Source organism: Meles meles, chromosome 17 (assembly GCF_922984935.1).
Source record: "Meles meles chromosome 17, mMelMel3.1 paternal haplotype, whole genome shotgun sequence".
Taxonomy (NCBI): Eukaryota; Metazoa; Chordata; class Mammalia; order Carnivora; family Mustelidae; genus Meles; species Meles meles.
Genome location: NC_060082.1, coordinates 38,116,995 through 38,140,838, shown reverse-complemented (window position 1 = coordinate 38,140,838; position 23,844 = coordinate 38,116,995). Strand labels below are relative to the sequence as shown.

Genomic DNA, 23,844 nt, shown 5'->3' with positions numbered 1-23,844 from the left:
CCAGTGCCTGCCCCGCCTGCGGCCATCGGTTTTCAGTGTGCAGGACCCCGTCCCGGAATGAGACCTGTCAACCACGCCCATGGCATCCCAGTGCCCGTGGCCAGGGGACACTCCCTATAAACCTGTGGGGCCTGAGCGCTGCTCCCCCAGTGGGGAGGTGATTTAGGGATACCACTAGAGGGAGGTCATGTGGTCTGCAGGCGCCTGGGTAGATTACTACCCATCAACACAGAGCCTGTCCTTGTATATGCTGCCTCAGGAGAGCCCATTTCACTCTGTCCATCTGAGACTGACTCTGTCAAGATCCCCTCGGGCCAGGTCTTACCCGCCCCAGTCTGATACTCCCTTGCCAGCAGGGTTCGTTAAAACAGTAACATGGGCTTCTTGATTATAAGCGTTCATCATAGAGAATTTGGAAAACGCAGAAATATGTAAAGAAGATTATCTATAAAAGTTGCTCATCAGTCCTGAATCCCAAATAACACAGGTCCTATTAGGGCATCTGTCTTTCTCTTCTGCACACGTGTGTACTTTTTGTGTGTTAAAAACAAGGATCGTGATGTGTATGCTATTTTGTGGTTTGTTTTTTAAATTAACTATGTGGGGAATTGTCCCATAATCACCCACATTTAGTGATCATAAGATCTTGAGAGCCTTGTGTGGTGTGAACGGATCATTAGCGACGATGGTGGTTTGGGGCCTGCTGTGTGGGGGCTCCTGGGGAAGCGCTGTGGGGCCGACAGGCATGTGAGGGTTCCTGGGAGGAGGGTGATAGGGAGCACACTGGCTTGCTGCAGTGAGGCCGGAGCATCACAGCCGGCCAGCCGTGCTGAAGGAACAGTTACAGGGTGCTGCAGAGGTTGGCTCTGATGCACTGCCCTCCCCATTTGCAGGACGGCACCAACCCAGGGCCTGCTCGCCCCTGGAGATGGGGGAGCCTTTGCAGGACCCCAGGACTCCCTGAAGTAGAACACAGCCTTTTCCTGCCTGCACCTGAGAACGTTCCCCTCCATCTCTCCACCACTGGGCCCCAAGGGAGGCCCGCCCCTCCCTTTCAGGCACTCTTGGTGCTGGAGCTTTTGTGTGGATGGGGTTAGAACTTGGCGGTCAGACGCGAGTGCTGTTGAGAAAGGTCACATGGGGAACCCTGATTCCCTGTGTTTCATGAAGGACAAATAAGGTCAGAAAAGCCTGCCTGTCAAAGATCTGTTGGGCTCAGACGAAAACACCAGTTGTTGGTTGGGTACCTCTTGTGCTTGGGGATGCCTTTCACCTGAATCTGGTGTATCCTGGAGTAGCTGCCGAGGGGGTCAACTCCTTCTCACTTGCGCCAGACGTCTGTACTGGGGATGAGGCTCTGCGGGTAGACGGAGGGCCGAGATGTGGCAGATTCCTGCATTTTTCTAGATTAAATGTGACATCCTCAGAGCTACTCACTGCCTGGCTGGGATGCTCCTTCCACAGTCCTTCCATGGTCCTTGGGTCAGGCAGCCACCTGGAGTTCCCATGGTGCTGGCAGAGAGAACGCTGGGCTGTCCATCCTTGGCGGCTGCCATGTTGCCTTCTGGGGTTGCACAGGCCTATGTCGCAGGCCTGGCTCCTCCCAGAGGGCTCAGGCTGCATCCCCCAAAGCTGATCATGATGCCAGGCCTGCTTCCCTGGCCCCTACATGCCCCTGTTCCCCGGCTGTCCCTGGGACAGAGGCGGCTGGTGAAGGGTAGATAACATTGGGCAAGGTGCCAAAGGAAGGAGGTGGTCCACACGCGGGTGTGGGGGCCTGTGGGACGGTGAGGGTGTGTGTACCCTGCCATCTCCTTGGTTTCCTTTTACCCTACAGCCCTGTTGACCTGTGGCAGGAAGCTGTTTAAGGCCTTGCCCTCCATGCTGGAGGTGGCTGATGGAGGGACAGACCATCAGAAGGGTCATGTGTCTGCATCTTACGGTCAGAAAAGAACGACAGAATGGCAGACTGTGCGAGTTTGTCGGAACTAATTCATGTTGTCATCCTAACCCAGAGGAGAGCCTTCTATTTAACGCCCTGATCCCTGTGTGTGTTGCTGGAGGTCAGTTTGGCAGTGGTCGGAGGTACAGGTTCATTGGTCAGGGTGCCCATTGTTGGGGGTGCTGCACCGTGGCCTCCCCGAGCAGGTGCAGACCTGGGCTGGGGCCCCGGGGTCCCCTCATTCAGAGCTGCGTTAGTCTGCGCACTCCATTAAACTTTTTGGTCTCAGATTTCTCAGCCATAAAATGAGGGAAATTATTTTGGGTGACTTTTAAGATTCCTTCCAGCAGGAACATTCTGTAACTTGTGTTTGGCTAAAAAGCTTCAGCTGATACATACATACATATTATTTTGTAGTTTTCAAAATATTTTTTAAAGATTTTATTTATCAGAGAGAGAGCACGCATGCGCACGAGCTCGGGGAGGGCCAGGCAGAGGGAGAACCGGGCTCCCCATGGAGCAGCGAGCCTGATGTGGTACTCAATCCCAGGACCCCAGGATCATGACCTGAGCCCAAGGCAGACATTTAACCGACTAAGCCACCCAGGCGCCCCCCCCCACCCCTGCCATTTTCAACTTACTAATCAGCTTTGTAATTTATCCACGTGTTTGTGGGATGCTGTCAGCTAATAACCCCGAGATTTCTGTCAGTGATGAGGTGTGAGTGCCCCACCTCCGGCTGATAGACGAGGCTCTCCGGGTATTCTGATGGGCGGTTTTCTATAGAAAGGCTTGTCTGTTTCTCCATGTTGTGATGCAGTCTGGAGTAATTCTGTCGTGTTGGTCGTGTTGGTCGTGCATTTACGGAGCAGTATTGAAACTGGAGTGGAAACCACGTTAGGCATTAGCACTGTTATCAGTTTTATAGGAGCTGAAACCGAGTGAGAGGGTTTTGGAATAATTGGGTAATCAAAGCGAATTAAATCAAGAGGGGGAAAATATCAGTTTTGGCATCAGATGGGGAGAGCGACGACTTCCACATCTGTGGTCTTTATGCATTTTAATCAAGTCTAAATTATGCCATTAAGATTTACTTTTGCTGCATTTACTTAGATGCTGTGACGCAGCTGACTTTGTATTCATCTCTGGATACTTCTCGAAACAGGGAAGCATTCTCACGGTTCCCAGGGGGAGAGTTGCTTCCCTGCGGGGCACTGCGTGCGGGCTGGGGCCTGGCAGGCGCCATGTCCCCAGGCCACAGGGGCTTCGGGGCAGTGGGTGTGCACACCATGTGGCAGGTGTGACTTTTCCGTGATCAGCAGTGCACCATGCTGGGACACAGAAGCAGCTCCATGGTCACGCGCCTGGTCTTGCTTTCTGGCCTTGTGGCTGTGTTTCCCAGGGGATCCTGCTTTTTCAGTGAAGTCTCTTTAGCTTAATAAATAGTAACAGTGATCAGTGTTCCTTTATTCCAGATGCTTGTTAAATATGTAAAGGGATGCCGTGTTGAACTGTGGCATGATGATATGCCATATTCACAGACAAAATTAACTTACAAGGCTTTGATTACCTTTGTTGCATTTTTTATCTTGTATCAGAAAATCTGTCCCAAACCTGTTCTTGGACTCAAGTGCTTTCTGCATGTTTTCTGTTTGGTTTCCATCTGACTCGCTGGTCTCCAGGAGCGTGCCCATTCTTGTGCCCAGGCCGGGGAGTCTGACTGCCATCTCGTGCTGCCCACCGCCCTCCTCTCCAAGTCTGGCTCATGATATACAAAAGGCCAACTCCAGGGCTCCGTGTGACTCTCTTGACTGTTTGCCGAGGACAGCATTCTGGAAGTATTTGTTGTCCTTCTGACGTTCAACAGCCAAAATTTGCAGACATCTTTAGGGCAAGTTCAGAAAAGAGCCCGAATATTTTTGGAAATGAAGGTGGTTCTAGGAAATCTGGCGATTGCCCTTTGTGAAGTCAGATATTTTTGTTCTTGAGGGAACTGGTTGAATATTAATGATGTAACATATTAATGACGTTATCTATGCTTGTTTTGAACTTACCGTGTGCTGGTATCACATTACTTATATTTGTCAGTAGCTCTAGAAGCACAGCTGCGGCACAGAGAGGTGAAGTAACTTACCCGAGAGCACACAGCTAGAAGAATCGCCGCGTCAGGATACAGAGCGCACAGCCTGCCTCCACAACCTGGAGCGTCTGTGTTATTTAAGTAAATTTATGTGTGGAAATAGAATGACAGGGTAGGGTATATTTAAAGCAGGGTCTTTCAAACCTTTTTTTGCCTGTGAACTGTGGAAACAAATCTCGTTTCCACTGCAGACTAACAACTAATAAAACCATACGAAAGAGTTCTCCCCCTTACTGTGTGGAATGCACTCTGATTTTTTTCTTTTTTACTTTGTTTCCAAAAAGTGCCTGTTTTGACCCTTAAAATTTATTTTGTGACTTGCTGTGAGTCTATGACCTGCAGATCAGAAACTCTGGTCAGTCCTCAATGTAAGCTCGCTTTCTGGGGTGGGAGGGGGCGGGCTCACATGGTTTGTTGAGTGAATGCCCGTCGGCAGCTTTCCCCCAGTGCCCGGCACTGGATGTTGACCCAATGAGTGTGTAAATAGGTTATAATAACCCCTCCTCTCCTCCTTCCCTTTTCCTTTTAAAAACAAAGAGCTGAAATTTCGGCCAAACATGGATATCACCTGGACTGGAATTATTAAGTGGAATAACCACTTAATAATGATTTTGTTGCAGAAATATGAGTTATAAGTGAATTTTTGTAAAGCAGATTCCATTTTCACATCGATTTTAATTATAATTTTAACAGTGTTAAATTGTTAATTTGCTGTTTTTCCTGAATTCCAACTTCTGCGAGGGTCTTCTGCGGCCCACCTGGCTTCTCCTGGCAAGGTGGTAGGCCCAGGGTGGGCTCAGCTCTCCAGTCCACAGTAGCCCAGGGCCACCTTGCTCGGTCCTTCCCACACTCCGTGGAAGATGTCTTTCATCAGGGAGGGGGGTCCTCCAAGTGTCCCAGCCTGACCCTGCCTAGGATGGGCCTCCCAAATGTGTAGATGGTGTTTGGTTGGCTCTGAGGTGGCTGGAAACTTCTGGCAAGCGCGTGGTTCCAGGTTCCCCGACCACCATCTGTGTAGGGCATTGCGTTTGAGAATATTGGTATTGAGGGTTGATTTATTTGCTGGTTAGGTTTTGCCTGACGTCATTTCCTCAGCGTCGTCTCTGTGGCTCTTGTCATTGATAATGCCTTTAGACACACCCCTAGCTCTGGAATTAGGCAGGCTCTCCATACCCACCTTCATTGGAATAATCAGTAAAGGCCACGTAGAGATGGGATTTCTGCGGCAGAGGGAAGCCCAAGAGGGCGTCTGTGGTGGTGCGGAGGTGGTCGGAGGCACCCCTTGCCCGCAGGCCCTGAGGACCTGCCCAGTGGCTTCGTGTTGGTGCTTATAGCTCCACAAGCCAGGTGCCTAAGTTTCCAGGGTCTTTAAACTTAGGAAAGGTGTTCCGAGGGTCTTCCCCTGACATGACAGGAGGAAGGGCTCCTCCCTGGCTGAGACACACCCATGTCGCACTCGTGTCTCAGAGACTTTGTCCCCCTCACTGGTGAGGAGAAGAAGCAAAATCCGTGCAGGGGAAGCCCGGTGTGTTCAGATTGGCCAGATGGGAGCTGTCATGTTGCTAGGGACTCTTTGGTTCACGCGTGGTCACTGGGCCACCCTGCCTTTACTCCGGGCCACGAAGGGCAGGAGTCCTGCGCCTTGCCTGGCTACTTCTGGGTCAGGAGCTGCTCCCTGGGCTCCAAGCTACGGCCTCTCCTGAGGCTCTCACCGCCCAGGTCGTCCATGCTGTACTGTTGTCAGTGGGGGCTCCGTGGCCGGCTGCCCCAAGTTGGCATGTGTCAGGTCACACAAAAGTTTCCCTAGTCCCATCTCCCTGAGACCGTGCACCAGGAGGTGTCAGGGTTGGGGAACCACGAGGATTCTTTTCTGTGTGGTGATGAACCCTTCCCCACGGCTGTTTGCTCAGTCCTGTCTGAATAGGTATGGAGACACCAAAGCGTTGACAAATTGTCCTTTCCCTTGAAGCGCTTGCAAAGTCGTGACGATGTGAGCCCCCGCTGCATGAAAGGCCTGCTGGGGCAGCAGTGGGAGCGGCCATGAGCCCCAGGCTAGGTCGCCCCAGTGACCGGACTGGCCCCCACCCCCAGCGTCCTCTCCAGGGTGGGGCAGGCCTCAGACCCCGGCTTCTCTGTGGTCCCATGCCCACCAGTGGGGCAGACAGTGAGTGTGGGGGGCTCTGGAACCTGGCTCAGATGTGCAGACACGTGAGCTTCACCTTGGCAGGGATGCACTTTTCTTATCTGCCCCAGGACCCTCTCCTCAAGTCAGTGCATACAAAATCAATTTCTCTGTCTCTATTCTGTTCCTTCCTCCAAAGACTCACCCAGCAGTTTACAGAGAAATGGAAACCAGCCCGACTTCTAAATTGATTTGGCTGCATTTGATACAGTCTTCCTTTCTCGAATATGACTTTTCAGTTATAATAAGCCCAAAGATTGCTTTTCACACTGCTTTTATTTTTATGATTCTTTCCAGAGACTCTTATGTTGCTCACAGTAAAACGGGCTGGTGGGTTTCAACAGACTCCGAACTCTAACCCTCGTAATGAACCTGAGGTTGGGATGCTATTCTCTGGGGTGAAGAACCCACATTCCTGTCACTGCCCCTGCTTTTAGTCGGAAGAAAAGGGAAAGAGGAGATCTCACCTTCTGCCCAGAAGCCAAACCCAAGTTACAGTCCTAGCTCTGGTCTCTCGGGCAGTCACAGATGCCAGGGTCTAGGAGGGTGTCACAGGCTGGGATTCTGGGATGGGCTTGCAGACCCAGGCACCAGGTGCTGCCCCACCCTGCAGGCTGCTTCCCAGGACTCGGGTCCAGAGAGAAATAGTGTCCCTGGGGTGTGGGGATGGCTGGCATTCATGTCTTTGCCTCTTTAAAGTGCCTGTGTAGCTTTAGGCAGACTGCATGTGTCTGGGTTCTCCAGAGAACACAGGGCCAAGGAGGAGCACTATCTCCTTCTCTCACACACATGCGCACACACACACCCAGGAACCGGCTGACACAGGGATGCAGAATGGGAAGTCCAAGTTCCGCTTGGTGAGCCGGAGGCCCAGGAGGGCTGTGATGTGCGCTCCAGCCTGTGTCTGAGTCTGAAGGCAGGAGGACACTGATGTGCCAGCCCGAGTATGCAGACAGAAAGAAAGAAGTCTTTCTTACTCAATCTTTAGTTCTGTTCAGGTCACGAGATTAGATGAGGCCCACCCACGTCAGGGAGGGCAGTCTGCTTTACTCAGTCTACTGACTCTAGTGGTGATCTCATCCGGAAGCACCCCGCAGGCACACCGAGAATACTGTGGGACCAAATGTCTGGGCGCCCCAGGGCCCAGTCAAGTTGACATGTGAAATGTCTCTTGTACATATATGTTATGTTCTGGATTGAATTTAGGAGGAACTGTTAGGGGATACTCTCTCCAGGACTTACTAAAATGGGATCTTCCCTTTTCCTTCCATGTCCCCCAAAAGAAACATTGGAAATCATCCTGTGAACTATGTTCTCCTTCCTAACCTGTGGTTGCTGGATTGTAAAGCAGAATTTGGAGCCCAGGAGGGCAGGTTCCCAGAGCCAGACCCTCTGAGCAGGACAACTACCCCAGCACGGGTGTGCATCTGGTGGATGGATCCCCATGTTACAGGAAATGCCAGAACAGCCTATGGAGATGTGACTGAGGCTGGGGACTGACCCTCCAGGGTACTTTGAAGAGTGGCATATGGAGCTCTGGCAAGACATGGAAGATGGTGGTCTCTCGCTTGATGGGATGAGGTGTCCAGAGTGAACCATGTGCTCTTCTTACGCCATCCCACTTTCTGACAGCTGTCTCTTCACTCCTGTCTGTGGCTGGGCCTGGCCAGTGGCATCTTGAGCCTCGGACTGTCTGGATGCAGAGATTCAGAGGCTAACTGTGGTCCCTTGTAGGCAGGGGATGGGGGCAGGGAAGGAATAAGTAAGGAGAACACAGAGCTGGGTCCCTGAGGAAATTCCTCTGTCCTCAAAGCATAGTTTTCCCATTTATTGTGAGAACAGGAGGCATTCTGATGGATCCAGGGCTGGCGCTCACAGAGGCTCAGCACTCACCTGGGTTATCTCTCCTCTCACGGAGAGTGGCTCTCTGCCTGGGGTAGGGGGTGTGACAAGCTGAGGGTTTGTGCCTGTGATTGGTGATCACTGTGGCTCATTTGTAAGTGGGTGTGACTGCCCAAAGAGTGTGTGTTTGAGAGAGAGACACATGGCTCAGTCCAGTCCCAACCTAGACCCACCTCTGGCCCTATGTTGCAGAGGGCGGAGGAGGGGGCGTTGTGTGCAGTAGAGGTGGATGGGAAGAAGGTTGTAAAAAAATTAAGGCATTCAGTCCACTCAGGGTGGATGAAGGGAGGGGGTAAGAAGGTGTAGGAGAAAGCTTGTCTGTGCTGGGGGAGAGCACTTAGTGCCTCCCTTATCTGTGGAATCCATCCATCCATTCATCCATCTACCATTTATCCATCCATCCATCCACCCACCCATCATCCATCCACCCATCTACCCACCCACTGTCCATTTACCATCCACCATCCATCTATCCCCCATCCATCCACCTATCCACCTACCCATCCATTCACCCTCCATCATCCCCCATCCCCCATCCACCATCCACCCATCCATCAGTGATCTGTCCATCCATCCATCCATTCACCCACCCACCTACCCACCCATCCATCAATTCTCTGTCATCACCCCCATCCACCATCTGTCTGTCTATTCAGCCACCCTACTCAACCATCTACCATCCTCCAATCATCCATCCGTCCATCCCCCATCCATCCATCCCCTCATCCCCCCATCCATCTATCTACCTACCCATCCATCCATTCTCCATTGTCCCCTTGTTCACCATCCTCCATCCATCTATCCCCCCATCTACCCTTCCATCCACCCTCCATTGTCCCCTCATCCAACATCCATTCATCCACCCATCCATCTATTCATCCACCATTCATCCATCTACCATCCTTCCATCCACCCACCCACCCACCCATCCATTCATCCATTCATCCTCCCTCTCTCCCTCCCTCTATCCTTCCCTCTTTCCTTCTCTCTGTCCTTCATTAGCAGCACATGTGGCATGCTGGAAGTGAAGGATAAGACATGGTCCTCCAAACCCAGGAGTTCACAGCCCAGTGGCAGAGGCTGTGAGGCAGAGCACAACACTGCCAGTGTGAAGGGTGCTCTCAGAGAGCTGGGCACAGGTGTCTTGATGGGAAGAGAGGCTCTGGTCATACTTTGCAGAGGGAGGGATGGCTCTTGGGGAGGTACCCGTAAGCTAGTCCCAGAGGGTGGATACACCATGGGGACCATCCTTTCCTCAGTGGGGGTTCTGAAAAAACCTTTCTTGCCTTACTGGAAGTCAAGGCCCTCCTATAGGGCTGGGTCCTCTCTCTACCCACACGCCTGCTTCCCCATCTGCTCCTCATTTGCAGTCTTTCTTTCTCCCTGCTGTGTGGACACGGGTTCAGATCTCTTTCACTCTCAAATTTTAATGTGGTAACAGGGAAGCCCCTCCCTTGACCCTAGTCAGGGATGGCTTGTGCCCTGTGATCTTCTGTCCCCATGCAGCACTATGAATGGGCAGTGCACGTTCGCTGCAGCCTCCCCCTGACACATGGGGAGGCAGGCTTCCCCAGGCCCATCCAGCCCTGTTGCTAGCCTGGCTCCTCCCTCTACAGCCAGCGGCTGCATATTGCGCCTTTGCCCAGCTGCCTGCCTGGGCGCTGAGACGCCTCTCCTTGCCTCTGCAGCCTTGCCCAGGCCATCTTGTGTTCTCATGCCCTTGGTGCCTGCCTCTGTCTGAGGCATGTGTCGTCCTCTCCCTGTGTGTGTTCCCAGGAGGCCGTCCAGCTGTGCCTTCAGCCGCCACCTTTGTGCATACATGCAGCTCAGAAAATCATGGCTTCAACTTGGCTCTCCAGCTGGTCTCCCCCACCTGGCCTCGGTGTCCTGAGGACTCACACTCATCGTATCCACCTGCTACACTGGGACTGGTCCCCAGGCCGGTCTTCACCGCGTCCCCTCTCTCTGTGTGCAGTCTCAGCGCCCAAACCTGGCAGCTGTCCTTGACGCCTCTCTTAACCCTTCCCCTCCCCCCAGCCACTGTCCCTTTGGTCCCTGAATTCATGCATCTGGGTCCTTAGTATCTTCTGCAGCCTTGAGACTCCACATACCTCAACTGGTAGCCCTCTCAGGAGCCGGACTGGCTTCTCAGAGCTGTTTGGAGAGCTTTCCAGGAGGACAGCCCTTCCCCCACCCACCCAGAGAGTACCTGGTCTGTGGGTCTGCTTTTCACAAACCATATTCCAGATCCTGGTGCAGCTGGGGTCCGGGAGGTAATTCTGATGGTCTTTCTGCCTCCTGAGGGCTCTGTGTAAGTCCTTCCTCTGCCTGGGTGCGAAGGGGCTGAGATACTGGTCTGCTCCCAGTCATGCCTTTGTTCAAATCTCAGTCTCTGGGGTTAATATCCAAAGTATACGAAGAACTCAAACAACGCCCAAAGATTAAATAATATAGTCAAGGGGCGCCTGGGTGGCTCAGTGGGTTAAGCCGCTGCCTTCGGCTCAGGTCATGATCTCAGGTCCTGGGATCGAGTCCCACATCGGGCTCTCTGCTCAGCGGCGAGCCTGCTTGCCTCTCTCTCTATCTCTGCCTGCCCCTCTGTCTACTTGTGATCTCTCTCTGTCAAATAAATAAATAAAATCTTTAAAAACTAAATAAATACATAATATAGTCACGAAATGGGCAGAAAACATGAACAGACACTTCTCCAAAGAAGACATCCAAATGGCCAACAGACACATGAAAAAATTTTCAACATCACTCGGCATCAGGGAAATACAAATCAAAACCACAGTGAGATACCACCACCTCACACCAGTCAGAATGGCTAAAATTAACAAGTCAGGAAACGACAGATGTTGGCAAGGATGTGGAGAAAGGGGAGCCCTCCTGCATTGTTGGTGGGAATGCAAGCTGGTGCAGCCACTCCTGAGAACAGTGTGGAGGTTCCTCAAGACGTCAAAGATAGAGCTGCCTATGATCCAGCAAGTGTGCTACTAGGTATTTACCTGAAGCAAATGACAACGCTGATTCAAAAAAGATAACCTGCACCCGATGTTCATGGCAACATTATCTACAGTAGCCAGGGTATGGAAGCAAGGCAAGTGTCCACTGATGGATGAATGGATAATGAAGTTGTGGTATATGCACAGCAGAATATTACTCAGCCATCAATTCGGGAATGAAATCTTGTCATTAGCAAAGACACGGATGGAGCTCAGGGGGTATTATGTTAAGTGACATAGTCAGTCAGAGAAGAAATACTTTATGATTTTGTGGTATCTCAAACGCAAAACAAGAGGAGAAGCAGAGCCCTGAGTACAGAGAACAGACTGGTGGCTGCAGAGGGGAGGGAAGAGAGGGATGGACGATGGGGAGAGGGAAGTCCGGTTTCCATGAATGGGAAGGATAAGTCCCAGGAGGGATGGCACAGCACGGGAAACAGTCAGTGCTGTTGTCACAGCGAAGTGTGGTGATAGATGGCAGCCACGCTCATGTGACCGCAGCGTAACGCGCACACGTGCCGCATCACCGTGTTGTGTGCCTGACACGAACATCACAGCTTGTGTCCGCTGCACCTGAAAAACCAAAACAGCACAATAGTCTCCGTTCCTCCACATCTCTGCTGCAGGCATCAAGTCTCAGCCCTGGGCCCACATGCGGCGTCAGGGTCAGGGTCCGTCTCCAGCTCCCCCTGCGTCATCCCCCCGGGGCTCCTGCTAGAAGGGCTGTGCTCCACCATCCACACTCCACTGGTCCCCGCCTCCCTCTGGCCCATCCTCCCTCTGGCTGGCTCCCTGGGGGCCTCAGCCCTCCCCTGCTCTCTGCATGTATCCCAGCCCCCTGGGGCTACCTGAGGCTGTCAGACTCCGAGGGTTGACGTTGACCAGCCCCCACGGAGGGGGCACCCTACACTCTGCTGCAAACTGAAGACACGAAGCCAGCATGTTCCTGCTGTCCACCCCCAGCAGTGTTGATCCCAGTCCCTCCTTGGTTCATCTGTGGACCCTCAGGATGCCCATCCTGCTCCGTGGATCCACGCTGCTTCCACATAGCCCGGCATTTGAGGGTTACCGCTTCCCCTGCGTGGGGTGAGGGTGGAGTCTGTGGGAGTCCATGGGCCTTCACTCCTCCCTGGGACATGCTTGGGGGTGACGTGGGGCAGTGGTGGATACATCACAAAGATGAACAGGTGACTCGTCCTCGGAGGGCTCCCAGCTCAGCACCGGTGGCAGTTGGAGCACAGAAAGGGTGGCTGGGAGGTTAGGAAGGTACCCAGATCCTGGGGAAGTCTGGATGAGGCCTGGCAGGTGGGGCCGGCGTGAGGGGCGGGGAGGAGACGAGTGTTGGTGGCTCAGGCCTGTCCCTTGAGAATGCCAGCCCTGCCAGTCCTACATCCTTGGTTCTGTCCCTGAAATGTTGTCTGTCCCGCTGGGTGGCTCAGAGTCCACGCCTCCTCCCCGACCCTCCCGCCTCACCCCCCTGCAGCGTCTTGCACAGTGTGGTTCCCTGTGTGGCTTCCTTCTCCTCTGCCCCTCCCCGAGCCTCCGTGAAGGGCTGTGGTCGGCCGTGGGCTGGAGGATGCTAATGGGCTCTGTTCTAAGCAAGAAGCCAGTGCAGCACACAGCAGAATGCAGACGTTCTGGGCTGACTGGAGTGGCTAGGTGTTCACGGTGTGTGACAGTGTCCGTCACGGATGCAGGAAGGGCCCCAGCCTCGGAAGCGCATATTCAGAGGCTCCTTTTCTTCTCTCTGTCAATGTAGGATTGGATGATCTTCCGGTGTGTGCTGACCCAGGTGTCCCCGAGAACGGCTTCAGGACACCCGGTGGAGGGCTTTTCCTTGAAAGGTCTGTCACCCAGTTTCATTGCCAAGACGGGTTCACGCTCAAGGGCCCTGCAAAGAGGCTGTGTGTGAGACATCTCAATGGAACCCTCGGCTGGATCCCCAGCGATAAGCCCTTCTGTGCACAAGAAGGTAAAGTGCCCGCCCCATCTGTGGAGGCTGCTCGTGGGGCTGTGGGGACCAGCCACGCCAGCCCAGGGGCTTACCCCACGTGCTGGCAGGAGAGCGTTGTGGCCAGGCCGGGGACGAAGGAGGCTCGGTGTCACAAGTCACCGTGTTCCTCCTCTACCACGATGACAACCCAGGTCCTGGTTTCCGTTGAGGCAGGAGAGCAGCTCAGGTCACACGAGGGGTGCTCACTGCTGCGTCCCTAGCCAGCCGCGCACTCCCAGCCCCGGCGCCTGAGAAAGCAGAGTACATGCTGCTCAGACCTGCCCATGGAGGCAGGGGGGACATGTGGTACTCGGGAGATCCGCTTAGTCACCGTCGCATCTGTTCCAGGCGAGGTTCAATAGGGAGACAGGGCGGCACAGCGGGCATTTATTTCCAGCAGTTACCCATGGTCTCTCGTCATGGCGAGTTACCTGCCTACCTCTGGCAAGCGTGGCGGTGTCTGCTCTATGTGGTTCATGCTGCGTGGGTGCGTGTGAGTTCAGAACACTGCTCGGAGGTTACCTGGCGGCGGGCAGGGGGCTGACACACGGGAGGCAGTGCCGGCACGGGCAAGGGCTCCGTCTCCCTGCCCACCACCCCTGACCGTGGGTGTGGACGGAGCTTTCTTGATCCTGACAGCTCACTGTTCCTCGGACTTAGCATAGACCGTGTTTATGGAAGTCTTCAAAGCACTGAACTTGACCATCACTGAGCACAGGCGAAGGTTTCCCCAAGCTGAGAGCATGCATGGCCTCTGCTTTCATTTTCGAGGTCTTTTTCTAAAAGAGTCAAAATGAAAACAAAGAACTAAGGTGAACTAAATCACACAGAGAAGGACAGGTGTGTGTGACAGGTGGAATCGCAACAACACAACAAATGAACAAGTAAGAGAAGCTTTGGAATGAACGTGGCCGTGGGAGGGGTGGGTGAGTGGGGCTGAGAGAGCTCCAGCTGTGAGGTGGGTCGCAGGAGGGAACATGCGCCCAGGAGTACTGTCTGCGGTACTGTGACCACGGTGTGTGGGAACAGGCGGGGACACCCCTGGCGGCACTGTCGGAAGTTCTGAAATACGGAATCACCGTGGTTACGCCTAAAAGCAAGAGTACGTGGTTGGTCAACTACACTTCAATTAACAATGGTCAGTGTCACCATTCAGAACAGGTGCTGTGGGACTGGGGTAGATGCTGTGTAGGGAAGGTGCTCCCTGTGTTGCAGTTAGGAGTCCGTGTCACGTGATATAGAACGCTTTTCTATATTTATTGAGATAGGCGTGTGGTTTTTCCTCTTTAACTTTGCCGTCTTGCAGGTTACACAGGCTTTCTCTTGAAAATCAAAACAAATTTTAAAAAGGATTTTAGAAATAAATGAATATTTTCTGCTATACGCAGCCCATGCAGGCTGTGGTTTCCATAAGGTTTCAGTAATGAAAAGTTTATTTGGTTTTGTAGATCAGCTTCCCTGATAAATCCTTTGGCCCAAGATACTCAGCATTTAAAACCCTGACAGACTCTGGAACGTACCAGGATGAGCAGAACACGCAGGCTCCGAGAATATTGCTCGGAGACAAAGGCCTTCTATTGTTTTATCATCCTGGGAAACAGAGCTTATCTAAAAGAAAACCTCTTTCCAGCCCTGTCCTAACTACCTAATGAAGTATGCCCCAACTTATAAGGCCTTCATCTCCCGTTGCTCGCTGTATCTCAGACACAGACACATGGACCTTCCTGTGTGTGGGGGGGTTTTTAAATATTTTATTTATTATTTATATGTCAGAGAGCATGCAGGAGCAGAGGGAGAATCAGACACTGTGCTGAGCCGGGAGCCTGATGTGGGACTTGATCCCAGGACCCTGAGATCATGACTTGGGCCGGAGGCAGGTTTCACCGACTGAGCCAGCCGGGTGTCCCCCTCCTGTGTGTTTTTAAGGACACATGTGTTCTCCTGGCTTTTGCACCTGCTCTCCCTCTGCCTGAAGCTGCCTTCTTCCAGACCCGCGCGATGAGGCCACCTTCCCATGTGGCCCTGCCTCATAAACATCATCTCCTCAGGGTGCTTGTCCCATGCACCCGGATTCCAGGGGCCCCTGGTAGGTCCCTGTGACCTCAGCACCTGTTCCTCCTCATGCGAGTGGCAATCACTGCATGTTAGTCTCTAGCTCACGGATTTGCTAACTTGTTAGCGGCCTTCTCCATGTGGCAAGTGTACGATTCCTAACTCTCCATGCCCAGCACCTGTGGCTGGTGCTCAGTGGGTCACCAGTGGACAGATGGATGGTTGGATGGATGAATTTCGAGTGTTATAAATGCAGGTGTAAACAAAATCCAACAACATCCTTTATAGCAAGACTTCCAGCACCTTTCCTGTGTGGATATGAATGCTGCGTCTCCAGGGTGGATTATGTAGTCACGTTCCTGGAAACACTTCTTAGGGAGAATAGGTGTCAGAAGTTGGCACTTGAAGGAATCAGATTCATGTTCATATATAACCGACATTTAAAAAGGCCAGTAAATATTGGTCGTGATATGTATTCTTAGAACTTTGCCTTTTCTGCTCCTTAGGACCCTGCTCTGTGCTAACTAATGTCATCACCTTAATATCCCCTCTTTGACTTGTTTCTATTAAATCCCCTATACACAAGCAGGACTCAGATGCAGCGATGGGGTGGTCTGAGGAGAGAGGATGTCTCAAAGTGGAAGCTTTGCAACCTCTCAGTTGCATCCTCTAAGTGCCCGTTTGTGTCTGTCTGTGTAGAGTTTGATCATGTCCCCCACTCCTGCCAGAGTCAGATCCCAATGGAGCTTTACCTGTCATCCTTGGTAACGGCCTTTTTGGAGCGGCTTTTAAACATTCTTTCGGCTGATGGGATGCACTCATACTGTAGAAAATTTCTCTTATTTCTGTTTGAAACTTCAGAACTGATGAAGATTATATGTATTCGTTTTGGGGCACTAAAGATCCTGGCTTATCTGTTTCCATAGATAAGAGGTACATAGTCACGTCTGGCTAAGGATGGCTGGCTGGGCCAGGCTCGTCTTTCAATCTCCCCTCATCTGGTCATCAGGCACCAGATGCCAAGGGTAGGATCTTAGCCCAGCTCCGGGGGGCTGACTCCTGTGAAGCTACAGCTGGTCTGTTTGGTTCTGTCCTTTATCCGGACCACAGCCCTCCTGGCCTCCTGGCCGTAGCTTCTGTGCCTGCTCCTAGCTTCCTGGCCGGTGCGTGTCTCTGTCACTTAGCAGCCAGTCCCCATGGTAAGTCCATTGCAAGCAGAACTTGGGAGGCCGTAGCACCCTGGGATCCTTGGGCCATGTGCCCCGTGGCAGCCCCCAGCTCCTGGCTGTGGACACAGGCATCTGGTCAGGAGTCCAGGGTGCTCCGTGTGAGTGACCACTGTCTCTGCTCAGCCAGCGGCCCTGTGCCCACGGGCCCTAGTGTCCCTTCTGCCCACTGGCTTTACTCCCTGATGCTGGCTGCCTGCTAAGGACCTGGGTTAGCTCATGGAGAAGTCGGAAGCCAGTCAGGGGACCAGTGGCTTAGTCACGTAAATCAGCGCCATGGGGTCAGTTGGCAGCTGGGGTTTTACAGAGGGGCGCCTGGATAAAGGTGTTTTTATTTGCTGTGAGTAATGCCTGCGTTAGTGCTACTGAGAAATGTGATTTCCCATTTCCATTAAGAAGGCAGCAGTGGTGTGCGAAGTTGTCACTTGCCTTGTGACTCCAGTTGAGATCATTCTGGCATTGACTTTGGGGGAATTTGTCTATTCTGGTAGAAAAATTATTGGCTAAACGTGAGAGATTGGAAACCCCTTTCCACAGTCTGAAGCTCAAAAATGAGAGGTCGAACTAGAACCAGAACAGTTTTCCAGCAAGGACGCTTCCTGCTGAAATTTGCAGACAGAGGGATGATGGGGGTTGTTCGGTCCCACTTCCTCGACATTTCTTCTTTGCCAGCCACGTGCGGAGTGCCGGAGTGCAGAGGGCATGTGGGAGAATGCAGGGGCGCAGTCCCTGTTCTCCAGCTAATCTGGATAGGAAGGCAGATACCACACCCAAGCCTTGACTTTGAATGACCCTGGGAAGGCAGCAGATGGCTACATCCCGTGCTCTCCCTTCAGCCCGAGCCTACCCCATTGCTGACATTCTCTTTTCTAGAGTCTGTTGTCAGATTCTTCATTGGTCCCTGTAAACCCAGCCCCAATCCCACATCAAAACTCCCGGGATGTGCTTTTTAAAGCCACCGGTGTTCATGGCCGTGGGCTGCTGGTGTCCCTTCGCTCCGCAGCTTTAGGACTCCTGGGCTCAGGCCTCAGAGCCAACAGTTCATGGTCAAGTCTCCCACTGACACCATTCCAACCATATGGTTGATCCAGAAGGCTTTTGGGAGTGGCTGAGAAACCCAGTCATAGAGCATTGAGAAACTCTTGCAGAAAGTTTCTGTGATTGTCAAAACGCTGTTCTTGGATTTTGCTTCATTTTTAAAACTTGCGAAGCTTGGAGCACAACCGCTCTGTATGCCGCCGGGCTGGCGGCACGAGGTTATGCGGGGACACACGCTGAATTGGGAGGAGACCGTGTTCGAAGTGGTGGGTTATAATTTATCCACTTTATTTTATCTCTTAATCATCTTCTGTGTGGACTCCCTGTTCCTGCGCGCCTCGGACGCTGGGCTGGCTGCCTCCCCTTCCGAGTCTGTATTCTGCTCTAACCTGCTTCCAGGAGGCAGGTCACCTACCTGTGGGGGCCTGTGTGGTATTGGCGGTTGCATGTTCTGTCATGTTATTACCCGCGTGGAGCGGATCAGGTCGAAGGGAGGCGCCAGCAGGTGTGGCCCCAGCTCGTCCCCCACTGTTCTGCAAGGCCTTTTTTCTTTCTTCTTTTTTTCTGCAAGGCTTTTCTTCTGCCCCAAGGCAGGGGCCGTGAGCTGGGCAGGACCACGTAATGGGTCATTGTGAGCCCCCAGCTCTTGACCTTCCTTTCTTATTTCCACAATTGCCTGAGGCTCCACTGCATGCGAGAAGGGTTCCAGGCTGGAGGTGAAGCTACTTTCATGGCTGGATTGGGACATCTTGTCCTCTGTCCCCTCCAGACCCCGGCCTAGCAGTCAGTATGCGAGGGCCTTTTATCACAGGGAAGCCCGAGGCTGGGTCTGAAAATAAGAGCTTCGTGCCAAGCTGGGAAGCACAACAGGCTGAAATTTAAAAAAATAACGTGTCCTTTTTACACCTTTGCAGATTGCCGTATCCCTCAAATCGACGATGCTGAGATTCATAACAGGACGTACAGACATGGAGACAAGCTGATCGTCACCTGTCACGAGGGATTCAAGATCCGCTACCCTGATCTGTACAACATGGTTTCTCTGTGCCGTGAAGATGGGACATGGGACAACCTGCCGCTCTGTCAAGGTGGGGGCGGGGGCTGGGAGCACGTGTGTGTCTCCCCACTGGGACGTGAAGGGAAGCAGGGCCCACCGGCTCTGGCCTTGGCATCCCCATGCTCTCCCTGCAGTCCCCACCAGCCCCACCTGCCCGCCATGAGAGCCCAGACCAGAAAAGCCCTTGTTCTTGAGCACGTTGGCTTCTCCAAGTCTTCTAAGAAATAGGCGTTTTGTAACCGGGCTGCGAGCACAATGATGAACTATGGCATTTTTAATGAAAGCAGCGGAATGTTTATACTTATTTCAGTGGTGGTGAGGGTAGATTAAAGGCGAATCTTTACAGAGGCTACTTTTTCTTACCGTTATCCATTTTTATAATGCATGAGGAACAGAAAAATAATCAAATTCAGATTTTATCCAAACTACACAGTAAATATGAATCCTCTTGCCTTTTTAACATTTGCCTGGGCCAACATGGAGGACCCTGTTTGTGAAAATAAGTCCTCGCGTGCACATTAATTCTGATTTTATTTTTTTGACGTGTGACTTAAAAGCCAGTGCATAATTCATTCTTTGGGGAGCAGGATTGTTTGCGCCGGAGCCTTGGCGTGTTCTGGTCGAGACGAATGCTAGCTCTGGGCTCGAGGTCATGGCTGGCAGGCTCTGATATTACTCTGCGTGCCCCAGGGTTGGAAATGAATTATTTCCTTCTGTGAGGGCTTAAGAGTCATGGCCCCTTGCAGAAACAAAGGCTCTGGATCCGGAGGACCAAGGGCAGCCAGGCCACCCCCTTGTGCGCTTCTCTGCTGAAACTCCCTGTGCCATGTGGTCTGCACAGATGACATTTCCTGGGACACATGTGCTCCGGGGGCACTTCTGGGGAGGCTGTGGAGAGTTGTTGTGTGATCTGAGGTTGGGCTGAATGTTCACATGAATGTTATCAACCACTGCTCCCTTTCCTTCCCGGGGCCAGGAACGCTCCCTCGGATGCCAGCCCCCTCTGCCTTCATGAATCCCACATCCCTCCAGGCCCCCTGTTCTCCTGCCCTTTCTAGAGGCTTCTTCCTCTTAGGTCTTGCAAATACCTCCTGCCTCTTTAGGAGTTCTTTTGGTCCTTATTATTTCTTAAGAAATGCCCGAGGGAGGCGTCCTCCTCAGGGGCTCAGGTGTGGCCTCCTGCTTGCTCGCCAGGCCCCTCCGTCCACCACCCTGCGCTCGCATCTCAGAGCGTCGCCCAGTGCCTGCTGGCTGCTCTTGGAAGGAGCCCGTCCTCGGATAGCACCATTACCCACACCCCTTCCCTCTGGGCGTGTCCCCTGGTCTGCGCCCTGACCTTATCTCGGTGCAGAGGCAGGTGGGGGCCTGGTTGCCCGAGTGGGGGCCTGGCCACCTGAGCAGTGACTGCCCAGCACGGCATGGGCGTGAGGGGTCTGGCGGCCTTAGACGGCCTGACACCTCGGAGCCCCGGGGAGAGCATGACTGGCCCTTAGCATGATGTCTCGTCCTGTGGCTTTTCTTTGCACCTCCAGATCCGGGGGAGAGAGCCTGATGAGCCGGCTCGCCATTGCCTGGAAGTGCAAATAGAGATTGCACCAAGCTATTGTGTCAAAGCCTGGTGTCTGCTGCCATGCTTGGGATGGGCTGTCCCCAGTCAAGGAGCATGTCTCTCTTTCTCTGGTTTACTACAGGAGTTACAATCCCTTCTGGCTTCTTTTGGGGCAGGCGAGTAGGCGGGCATGTTCCAAGGCCATGTTTTCCCTGGGAACTTTGTGTTTTGGAGAGCAGTGTCCAGATGCCTGCTGTTCACTGTGGTCTGTCCATTTGATATTCAGGGGACTCCAGCTTCTCCGTGGGGGCGGCCAGGAATGACACTCCTTCTTGGGAGGAGTCGCGGACATGATCCCTTGTGCCAGCTCATTTGAATGGCACTTAGGGACTCTGATACAGTCACTTGTTCATGTTGACATGCTTGTCTTGCTTTTCTCAGTTATGGATTCTGTTTATTCCTGAGTCCCAACCTCCCCTTACTCCCTGACATTTCACTTTTCCTGTGAACACAGTCCATGTTCAGCTCAAATGGTAAATCCTTCCAGGCTGTGGAGAAAGGATGTGGCCAGGTGTCTCACATGTGGTCTGGGTGGTGGTAGGTCCATGGATCTCTGTGGCACGGGACACTGTCGGCCCCAAAAGGAGCATCTCCCTAAGTTCTGCATGCCAGAGCTGCCCTGGCCTCCCCTTGGTCTCACGCCGAAACATAGATCCCACGTACCAGCTTACTGACCAGGGCAGTCGGCGGAGCATGAAGCCGTTCGAGGCTCAGAATGTCAAAGCAAGCCAGCTCGGGAGCAGAGCTCAGACATCTGCTGCCATGGGCATGCTATGATCTGTGCTCGGCAACTGGAAGAGAAAGTTGGGATTTCCATTATACGTTATTTACTTCACACACAATTAGTTCTCCGCGGGAAGAGCCCCAGCTCTGCAGGTTCATTATTTCCTCTAGTGAGACCACTGACACCGACAGGAAATGCCAGGATCGCAGCGGGGGCCACACAGAATGGCATTCTGTGCCGCTGGGAATGTTCCCCGGCAGCTCGGGTTTCGACACAGAAAAGCAGCTTCCGTTTGGCAGAAGCAGAAGTGTGGGGACACAGACAGCATGGAGAATTCTGGGTGTGCTCTGGGGGCTCGCGGCACCCAGCCCCGTACCTGCCGTGCATGTTCTCGGGCTGCGCGCAGACCCAGACCAGGAGCCCCGCGGGACGGCCCAGCGGGGTGTGTTCTGAGACGCCCTCTTTCTGGGTAGTTCTCAAGGCTGAGAACATGTCAAGTGCACCTAAAATGCAAATCGATCTTCACGTGCCATCACACGGGGTCGGCAGGCCCCTGCCTCCCAGTCCAAGCAGGGGAAGGGGGTTTATGCTGCCACCTCCTCAGACTCCCCAGGTGTCCCCATCGTTGAAACAGTTGGGGTGTGTGTTTGCTGCACAGCACCTCAGAGCTTCTCACCCCCAAGAGCATGTTAGCATCACCTGGGGAGATTTTAAAAAGTTGGGGTGCCCTGGCCGTACATAGACCTAGGGCTCGCAGCCAGGATGGTGTTGCTTAAAGGTTCCCGGGTGATTCTGAGGTGTGTCTGGGGCTCCCTGATCCCAGCTGCCTCCCTGTTCCCCTGGGCCTCTCTGTGTGGTTTGCAAGTGTGATGTTAAATTCTGCAACGTGAATTGAACAGAAAAGTGGGTACGGGCATCTGGCTGAAGAACCCTTGGAGGCGGGCAGGGGGCCAGGGCTTTGCGGGTCTCGGTGCAGAGGGGACCGAGTTTGACCGTCCCTCCTGTTTTCCTCGCCACAGGCTGCCTGAGACCTCTCGCCTCTTCCAATGGCTACGCGAACATCTCCGAGTTGCAGACCTCCTTCCCCGTGGGGACGGTCATCTCCTACCACTGCTTCCCTGGGTACAAGTTGGAGGGGGCCGAGCACCTCGAGTGCCTACACAGCCTCATCTGGTCGACCAGCCCACCCCGGTGCCTTGCTCTGGAAGGTAATGCGTCCACTCTTCGGGAGGGCGACTCACAGTTACAGCGGGTGCTCCTGCGGGAGGTGACAAGCTGGGAACCCTGGTCAGTGAAGCTCCCGTTCCCTGAGTGCACACGGCCCTGAGCCAGGCCGTGAGTCTGGTCATCCCCCAAGAGGCAGGACCTACAGCTAGTCGTAAAACGGGCTCCCCACCTCTGAGGCTTAAGGGGATGAAAGAGAGGAGCTTCAGGCATCAGAGGTTAAACTGCAAAATATTGCCAAGTTAAGTGAATGTCCTAAAAAATTAATTTTCTCTGCACGAAATGAAAACAGACTGTATTATGGTGTCGTTCATTTTCCCCTTGCCTTATTGTGTTGTCCGTGCTTCTCCCTTTCCCGTGCATTTTATGGCTTGGCTCGAGCCGTGGCTGGCACACGCTGGAAGCCTGGAGCCGAGGGCTCCTTTCTTCCTGTTCTCCTCAAATGTGTGTCATTACCCTGAGCAGTGGTTCGCAGTAGTGGGGACAGGGCATCCAGGGACAGCAGCAGGCCCGGGTCTGAGGGGTCTCCTGCTGGCGAAGGTAGGCATACTTGTTCAGCTCTGTTTCATGTGGGTCTTGAAATTATGACTAAAGTACACATGCCGATTTGCATGTTGGCCTCTGAGCACAGTGTGCAGGAAGGGTCTACAACAGGGAAGAGGAAAACAAAAGCAGGCTCCAGTTAGGAGCCCCCCGGAGCTTTTCCTGGAAATAAGACACGATCACATGACGTCCTTTCAAGGGTGTGCATGCAGCAGGGAAGACGCCACTGGACCATGGGTTGCGTGGAGTGCTGACAGCCAAAAGAGGCCAGAGGGGCGTCCTAAAGCAGTGCTGGGGGAAGGGCAAAGGGGGGCCCCTGGGACAGCGGCAGGCATGCCCTTGTGAGTCCGGCCCCCGCCCGTCCCAGGTCCCTAGGGTTGGGCCTCCAGTGCATGTGGCAGGTAAGACACGGTATGCATGGTGAAAGCTGAATTTCAGATAAATGACAAATCATTTCTTAATTTGAGCGTGCTCTCAGTATTGCATGGGACTTAACTCATTTGTTAAATTCTCAATTCAGACATAACTGAGCACCCAGTACTTTCACCTGTTAAATCTGGGAACCCTTACCTGCAGGGATGGGGTGTCCCTCATGTCCAGAAGTGCAGGCAGGTAGAGGTGAGCCTGGGCCAGAGGAAAGGGGCTCCTCTGGGCCTGGGGGTGTCTCGCTGTTCAGAAAGCCAGAACTAGATTGGGTGGATGGTGTCATGGTTACAATTCTATTGGTCCGAGATGCCTGTTTCAGGATCTTGACAAGTTTGGTTTAAATGTTTTTCGATCAGTTACCTTCTGATAAGCTTCATTTTGAAACTTTGAGAGCTGTTTCTGTGGAGTCTGGGGGATCTGAAGGGAGCAAATAAAACAGACCCTAGTGTTAGTAGCTGGTAGCTAAGGTTGGAACACAGAGCTAGAGCGCAGCCCTGTCCTCCGCCAGGGAGGGCTGTGGCCATGGGTGACCACAGTGGCCTTTCCCCTGAGCTTTTGGTGTATGTGTGTGCACGTGTGTATGGGTGTGTGCATGTGTACATGTGTGTACACATGTGTGCGTACATGTGTATGTGTTGAATGATCTTCATGTGTCTGCTCTCCCTGTAAAGTATCTGGTGGAAGCTCTTGTGGGAGCTTGAACTGCTAGCTGGGCAAAGATGCCAAAACTGGGATTCAGAACCAAGAGGCACAGTGCCGACTGAGGGATTTTTGCGTTTCG

At 53.1% G+C, this 23,844-nt stretch overlaps 1 protein-coding gene across 3 annotated transcripts in view; it reads left to right on the top strand.

The window, feature by feature from the left end:
- Positions 1-23,844, top strand: part of SUSD4 (sushi domain containing 4) — an 89,728-nt gene that overhangs the window by 37,250 nt on the left and 28,634 nt on the right. For 2 of the 3 annotated variants that reach the window (XM_045982064.1, XM_045982065.1), the window contains 3 exons: positions 12,931-13,143; positions 18,395-18,568; positions 21,890-22,078. In XM_045982064.1, the coding sequence (XP_045838020.1) occupies positions 12,931-13,143; positions 18,395-18,568; positions 21,890-22,078 (576 nt within the window). The remainder of the gene's footprint in view (positions 1-12,930; positions 13,144-18,394; positions 18,569-21,889; positions 22,079-23,844) is intronic. The other variant, XM_045982066.1, reaches the window with a different exon arrangement.